This window comes from Crocuta crocuta, unplaced genomic scaffold, assembly GCF_008692635.1.
Source record: "Crocuta crocuta isolate KB4526 unplaced genomic scaffold, BGI_CrCroc_1.0 scaffold179, whole genome shotgun sequence".
Taxonomy (NCBI): Eukaryota; Metazoa; Chordata; class Mammalia; order Carnivora; family Hyaenidae; genus Crocuta; species Crocuta crocuta.
In genome coordinates this window covers 184,013-192,262 of record NW_027551568.1, presented here as the reverse complement: position 1 = coordinate 192,262, position 8,250 = coordinate 184,013, and the positions used below count along the sequence as shown (strand labels likewise).

General features: G+C 53.8%; 1 protein-coding gene across 1 annotated transcript in view; it reads right to left on the bottom strand.

Annotated features, from left to right (window-relative positions):
- PCGF3 (polycomb group ring finger 3) overlaps window positions 1-8,250 on the bottom strand; it is a 42,397-nt gene that overhangs the window by 32,140 nt on the left and 2,007 nt on the right. Inside the window, exon 3 of the mRNA XM_077750482.1 lies at window positions 5,397-5,452. Within this exon, the coding sequence (XP_077606608.1) occupies window positions 5,397-5,452 (56 nt within the window). The remainder of the gene's footprint in view (window positions 1-5,396; window positions 5,453-8,250) is intronic.

Below are 8,250 nucleotides of genomic sequence, written 5' to 3'. Positions count from 1 at the left end.
ACCCCCCGAGGGCGGCCTGGGGCTCCGCCTCGGCACAGTTAGCGGGCTCGGGTTCCAGGCCTGTAGCCAGCCTGCCGCCAACCTGAATGGGCTCGGGGAGCTCGCTCCCCCTCAGACAGCACAGCGCCCGGGAGGCCGCGTGGCGCCGGCAGCACTCCCGCTGTCACGGCGCGGGCCCGGTCCCCCCGCTGTCACGGCGCGGCTCTGGTGCAAGTCGTCCCGTTGTGCCTTAGGACGGTCGGTGCACTAAATTCGTTAAGAACATTATCAAATCTTCAGCAGAAGCTCATCTTCATAGTCACTCCAGGTTAAAGGAACTTCTTCTCCTTCCAAAAAACTTCAATCTGCCCTTAGCTCAAAACGACGACAACGTGCACACATTCCCACTACTAAGTCACTACCAACGTGCTGCGTGGAGAGAGAGTCAGGGTGTTTAGGCTCCACTCCTGACAGAAACTCGTCCGCCTGGTGACAGTGACATCTGAAAGAGTGAGTGAACTCGGCTGTGGACTCCACTGGTTCAATGACCCGTGGAAGACTCATTTTCAGCAGAGTGCCTGCTCTGATGCAGGGCACGATGCCCTCTGAACACCTTACACCTGCACAAGCTTGGCGACCGTGTCCCACTGCGCATCTTCCTGATCCCCACACGCCTCTGCCACCACTGGATGGAACATGTCTTGGCAGATTCCACTTCAGGTTGTATTGACTTAGTATTTTCTAGACCCCTGGACGATGTTCCTGGCTGCAGTTGCTCCGGGCAGACTGTTCAGAGATGTTATTTCTTCAGTCACTTCAAACTCCCCAAATGAACAACTGAGAAGACCGGACACCAAAGTGAAGGAAGACCACTCAAAACCGCCCGCCTCGTTTTCTCGTGGGCCCCCGAGAGACTCCCTCCCGAAGCAACCTCCCCTTCTCTGGGCGCCGTGGCTCAGTGGCTACGATCAAACAAGGTCTAATTAATTAATTAATTAGTAAGCCGCTTTCTTTCTTTGGCTTAACTAACGAGCCAATCAGAAACTTACTTTGCGGCCTAATATCCACGTTTTATTTCTGTGATGAGGTTTCCATTTTATATTTTCACGTCTTTCCAGATGTCTCTTTCCTGTGCATTGGGAGCGCGGGGTCCGGCACACAGTCCACTCCTTCAGCTCAGCGCGGCGGCGCCTCAGGGCGCGATCAGCTCACACGGGCAAAACCATCCACACTTCACTGTGGCTCCATAGGGCAACATCTGAAGTCCACCCTTCCCTTCTTCCTGTCTCGACGTGACGGGTGCTAACTGGCAATAAGGAGTGTCTCGAGTGGCTCACGGGGCTCCTGAGACACTGGCGAGTCAGCCCTGCATTTCCGAGACCTGCGGTGCAAGGAGCGGCCAGGGTGCGCTGTCCGCCCCGCCGCCCGTGCCAGCCCTGCGTGCTGGCGTGAAGACAAACGATGCAGGAGTGAGCGAGCGTGCCAGGGGCACTGACATTGCTCGTGGGTGATGGCGTGTCAACCAACACGATGTTCGCGTCTCAAATATTACTGACTTTTTTCTAACCATTTAAAAGTATAAAAACATTCTTGGCTCACTAGCCATGTAACGATAGGCAGCAAGCCATTCCGGCCTGCACTTCACCAACTCCTGCTCCAGCCAGGGCGAGAGGGCAGGAGAAGGGAAGAAAAATGCGGAAGCCCAGGCCTCGGGATTCTACTTCCGGAGTAAAGCCTGATGCATCGACCCACATCCACACAAAAGCACACAGAGGGCGTCACCGCACCCCTCTTCTGTTAAAGCCACGGACAAGAAGATCCTGAGTGTCTGTCAGGAGACCTACGGGAGCAGAGCAAACCCCACGCGGCCGCCCTCGCGACAGGGCCCAGCCCGGCGTCCTGGCGAGCGCCTCCACGCCCTGGCGGCAGAAGCAGCAAGCTGCGGGCAGCGTGAGGCAAAGGAGGAGGGGGTGGCTCGACATAAAAACAATTTGATAAATTTTATAAAATGTTGCCTCTTTGGGGCACCTGGGTGGCTCAGTCGGTTGAATGTCTGACTCTTGATTTTGGCTCGGGTCATGATCTCACGGTTGGTGGAATTGAGCCCTGTGTCAGGCTCTGGGCTGACAGTGTGGAGCCTGCCTGGGACTCCCCAGCCCCACCCCGCCCCTCCCTAGCTCGCGTGTGTGTGCGCTCACTTCCTCTCAAAATAAATAAAAACTTAAAATATTGCCTCTACAAAGACAGATTTTTAAAAACTATTGAAAAAGGAAACAGGGGCGCCTGGGGGGCTCAGTTGGTTAAGTGTGCGACTTTGGCTCAGGTCCTGATCTCACCAAGTCGGGCTCTGTGCTGGCAGCTCGGAGCCTGGAGCTGCTTCGGATTCTGTTTCTCCATCTCCCTCTGACCCTCCCCTGCTCATGCTCTGTCTCTCTCTCAGAAATAAATAAAAAACATTAAAAAAAAAGAAAAAGAAAACAGACCACTGAACAATGAATTCTCCAGCAAACAGGCCTCATCTACAAGGGAACAGAGAAACTGAGCTGGTGCGGGATCAGCAACGGGAAGCGAACCCTGAGGAGGTGCCGCCCGGAAGGCCCGGACGGAGGCAGGGGCAGGCGTCCCGCTGCCCAGCGGCCCGTGGCGGCTGAAGCCTCCCGCCCGGAAGGGGCCTCCGCATGAGAAGCCGGGTTTGCCGCTGTTGGCACCACCCGGGGAGCCGAAGCTGCAGACAGACCGCGCGGAGGAAGCCGTCCCGCCGGGAAGCGTCTCGAAGGCGCAGCGTCCCAGTGAGGGGCAACAAGCGGCCAAGGGCCCGAGAAGGGGAGGAGCTAAGCGCTGCTGGAAGAGGAGCCCCGCCTGAGGGCAAGAGAGGGCACGTCCCAGACAGCGGGGTCATCACACTCGCACCGTGTTCGCCACCAACAAACCCTCCATTACGCTTGGTCACGGCACCTCCCACACCGAGGGCACCTGGACTCTGCGGGGGGTGGGCGGCGCTGCCTGGGGCAGGAAGCCAGGAGGAGCCTAGGACCCACCCGGCCNGCCACAAGGCGCTATGAACACACGCGCGTGCTCACAGCCCCGACCGTGGCTGGAGGGGGAACGACGGGCACCGTTCTGCCGGTCTGTACAAAATAGGCCTCAGGAGCCCCGCGGTCTGCCTGGGCGCCAGGACAGGCAAGGTCTGCCGCTTCTGATGAGGCACGGACTGACGCTCCGCCGGTGCAGGGCGGCTGTGCCACACGGACGCCAAGCCAACTGCACCTGTCCCGACAGAATAACCACCGGAGGCGGGCTTCCCAAAGCCACAAGCCAGAACCCTGTCGGGCCTGCAGATGCCACCAGTTCACAGGGATGGGGCGTCCTCGGCAAGCCCAGACTTGGTGACAGGAGGAGCGGAGAGGTGGCAAAGCAGTCAACCGGGGGGCGACCTGACTTGGACCCTGATAGAAATAAACTAAAACAAGGAAACTCCAAACTTGTGGTGCTCATGAGGCAGCTAGAAATGATGGCACTGACTGGGCATTTCAACCCCAGGGATTTCTATTACTTCCTGAGATTTATAAAGTGTTGTGGTTACATGTGCTACAAAGGTTATCTTCTAGGGGCACCGGGGTGGCCATTAGTTAAGTGTCTGACTTCAGTTCAGGTCGTGTCTTGAGGTCAGTGGGTTCGAGCCCTGCATCTGGCTCTGTGCTGACAGCTCAGAGGCAGGAGCCTGCTTTGATTCTGTGTCTCCCTCTCTCTCTGCCCCTCCCCAACTCATGCTCTGTCTCTCTCTGTCTCTCACAAATGAATAAACATTAAAAAAAAAGGTTATCTTCTGGGATAGGAAGACGGATGGGAGCAGCAGAGGACACAGGATTCACCGTGAGGTGGAGACTGCAGATGCTGGGTAATAAATACATGGGGCTCTACACGTGGTTCTGCCTGCTTTTATGTTAACAATGCTCTATAATAATTTTTCAAGGTATTGGTATTTCACTTTGGTGTATTCTTTGCCTTTCCGTAGGACTCAAAAACTTTTGGGTATCAAAAGATTGTTCCGTCCACATTTTACTCAGGAAACTTAAATTATTCTTGTATGAATGAATTTGTAAATGGCACACATGAAAAAGACCTTAACAATATTATTCTTTAAGTTCTGTATTAGGTGTGCCCAGGTGGCTCAGTCAGTTCCGCTCACGTCATGATCTCAGGGTTTCTGGGTTCAAGTCCTACATCAGGCTCTATGCTGACAGCTCAGAGTCTGAAGCCTGCTTCAGATTCTGTGTCTCAGTCTCTCTCTGCCTCTTCTCTGCTCATGCTCTGTCTCTTTCTCAAGAATAAATAAACAATAAGGGGCGCCTGGGTGGCTTAGTCGGTTAAGCGTCCAACTTTCACTTAGGTCATGATCTCGCGGTTCGTGGGTTCAAGCCCTGCGTCGGGCTCTGTGCTGACTGCCAGCTCAGAGCCTGGAGCCTGTTTCAGTCTGTGTCTCTCTCTCTCTCTGACCCTCCCCTGCTCACGCTGTCTCTCTCTCTCTCCTAGAAATAAATAAATCGTTAAAAAAAAATTTTTAAAAAAAAGAATAAATAAACAATAGGGATGCGTAGGTGGCTCACTTGGTGAAGCGTCTGACTTACACTTGGGTCATGATCTCACAATTCATGAGTTCGAGCCCCGTATCAGGCTCTGTGCTGACAGCTCAGAANGCTTTCTCTCTCTCTCTCTCTCTCTCCTAGAAATAAATAAAACATTAAAAAAAATTAAAAAAAATAAAACATTAAAAAAAGAATAAACAATAAAAAAAAGTTCTGTAGGAAAAGCCAGGTGTACTATCTTCTGATCTAAGGTAGCAAGATGTATTTTAAATTATAACCCTCTTCTGAAACATTACAATGAGAAAACACAGCCCAAGAGAATCCCTATCATATCTTATCTTTGAAAGAAAGGGTGCCTGAGCTCTATCAGCAAGCACCGCCATGCCATGGACCCTGAGTGGGATTCTGAGACCAATGCCCTCCTCCCCTCCCCCATCACCACCTCCACAATGAGGGGCAGCAACAGTCTCTGTGTTCAGAACTGCAGAAAAGTTTGAAAAAGAACAGCTATTTCCATTTTGAGGGTATTCACACTACTTAATATTTCTTCTTCATTCTCAATGAGACTTGACTTTAAATACAGTCAGACTTTATCGACACACTGGTTACTGGCTTCACGACTGTGCATGTGTGACTGAGGAGGCCACCCTGTGCCCTGCTGTGCCCCCACCGCCCTAACAAGGTCACACACTCGGCAAGGCAGAGACCACGGGAGAAGCCAGCAATGCGGTGGTGCTGCTCCCAAAGAGGGACAGGGCAGGGACCCCCACGAGTGAGGTGCTCGGAGGCTGCGCCGCAGGCTCGGGTCCAGGGGGACGTTCTGACACTTACCTTCCTGAAGGCCTGGAACCAGTTTGTAAACAATGTCCTGCATGGTTCTGTCATGACTGGCAAAGAGAATACAACAGGTAAGGTTAGCTAGAAATGCCACGTCCACGGCCCGTGAGTAATTTCCATTAACAGCATCAAACTCTACAATCGCAAATTTGAAATTTTGGTTGAATTTTGCTTCTAGTTAGCACTTAAAAAAATGTGCTAGCAAATTTATATATGACCTGAATCAATGCATCATTAATTCAGGTTCTAGAAGCTGAAGACATTCCAAGGAATGGCGGCACAGACAAGACCGTCTAGGTGATGAGCGCCCTCTGCCCGCTGAACGCGGGATGGACACAGACGCAGCCTCCAGGGGCCACACACGTGCCCCCCCCACACCTTTTCACTGGTGATTCCTGGGGTCTCCACTAGACAGGAAACTTTTCTTCCACGTTCTAAATAATGTAGAGAAAAGGGCCTGAGTCAGGCCCTTCCTGTGGTCTTTAAGATCTACCTAATAAAGGTTTTCTGAAAAGGTTACATAAGCACAGTATTTCAAATATAATTCCTACTCCAGCTTGCTATTTGTAAACATAACTTATTAATATGTTTAAGTAACTTTTCAAGTCAACGTTAATTTTCAAACATCGTGCATTAAAATAAAAACTCTTAAGTGCCCAGATAAGTAATATGTAAATAACGGACAAAGGATGGTGTTTCACAGAAGGTACAGACATTTAGGTGTCAGTGCTAATCCAGGGCCGGACACCCAGCAGCCACAAATGGTGGGTGACCAGGTCCTGCAGAGGCCATCACTCACCGTTTCCAAGAAGAACCTTTACGTTCTTACACACATCGGTCTGACGACTCAGCCTGTGCTGCGGCAGACCAAAGCAGCGTTTCTCAAATTTCTGACCCCGATGCACACGGCGAAGCATTATGGACCAGAGCTGGCTCACAGTTCACACACGACACCCACACCGGCTTTGTGGAAAGCTCCCCTGCTCCACGACGAGAGGACGGTGGAGCGGTCTCTGGGTCCCCCGAATGACGGTGCCAGGCCCCGCCTGCCTGGCCAAGGAGCCACAGGGCTGAATGGGGGGCTGGGGGGCTGTCCTCAGGAAAGGTGCCCCCAGGCAGGACGGAACAGCACAGCAGATTCCTCCCGGTGTCGGCTCTTTGGGGGGCGGCCCCTTAAAAGAGGCTTTCGTGTTTTACACCCCAGGCCAGAAGCCACACCCTCTCAGCCTTCACTTGTGCCACGGTCTCTACCAGACGCACAGGACAATAGCTCTTGGCTTTAATGTGAGGCCTGGAAGTGTGGAGCCGCCTCAGGGATCCAGCAAACACTAGGAGCTTAGGCTCAGCACCCGCCTGCGGCCAGCACTGCCTGGCAACATCCCACCTCCTAGGGCCTAAGACACCGCCCAGGGCCCCACCTGGTGCCAGCGGGCCCCGATGCGCTCTCCCCATGCTGCCCAGCCCAAAGCTGAAAGCCCTCCCCTTGGGGCAACTGCACAGTCAAGGGGCAGCAGAACCAGAGCAGGAAGCTGGGCCAGGTGTGGCTGGAGAAGCTGTGTCAGGAACAAGGCTCTGAGCCTGGCAGACTTGGGGTCAGCAGGGGAGAACAAGACCACCACCCAGGGCCGGCGAAGCTCCAGGCAGAGCACAGAGAGCAAGCGGCAAGGGCCAGGACTGCCAGGAAAGAGCCACCCTGGAGCCCGGGGCCCACAGCAGCCTTGGGGCTGAGCAACGTCACCCAGCTGCAACCCCTGTCTCCCTGGCCCTGGTCACCACATGGTCACTGCACAGAGAAGAGAAAGGGCCCAGCCCTCTTGACCCAGGCCTGCACACCTAGCTGCCTCTCCTCCCATCGGCCCCCTTCTGTATGTTAGCAGGCTAGGCGAGGCCTGGAACACTGGGGTCTCAGACTGCTAATGGGCTTCAGCTCTCCAGACAGCCCTGCCTGCTGTNGGGGGGGCTTCCCACTAGCATGAAGTCCCCACCACTACCTGCCTTCTGCAGGTTATGTCAGGAAAGCACCCCCGAACTCTGCAAAACTACACCTGCCATTCAGGAAACATGCATACACACTGCCAACAATTAGTACCTAGAATGTATCAAGCATTTCTTCAAAGCAAACAAATAAAATAAAGAACCCAAAAGAAAAATGAGATGCGAACAGACATCTCCCAGAAGCCTGAATGGCCAGGTAAGTAACATCTGGGAAGAGTCCCATGCTCGCTGATAACCAGGACAGCAGCCAAGATACCCCTACAAAGCCACGTGTGGCAAGAACGCAGCCTACAGGCACCCACAGGACACACCGGTAAGGTTGGCACTGCACAGCAGCCCAGGAGAGCGCAGGAAGGCACAGGCGCTCTGCAACCCAACACCCTGCTCTGAGGGATAACAGAGGGGAGACGCCTGTGTGGGAATGCCCAGAGCAGCACTGAGGGCCCACAGTGGACACCCTGACGTCCACCTGCCACAGAGCTCCACGCCAACAGACTAGTCTGGAGAACAGGCTAGGTCAAGGGGAAGGTCCACGAAAACGCAGCTGGTTCCACATGTAGTGAGCTGGACCACAGGAGACTAAGCCATGTTGTTTGGGGACAGTGGGCTGGGGGACGGGGGGCAGGGGAGGGCCTGGTGATCTCTACTTCTCCATCCGGGAGCAGTTTCTTACTTCACTGCTGTAAGCTGTTCACGTGTTTTTAAATGCCTCTGTGCACACGACACACATCACAACTTTGGAGTCTGTGATACCTCTCTTCCTTCAAAACACATCTTCTGACCTGCCCCTGCTGCTCCCACGTGGTGTGGGCAGCACTTCGCTTCCTTTAGAACCCCCCCCCACCCCCCACCA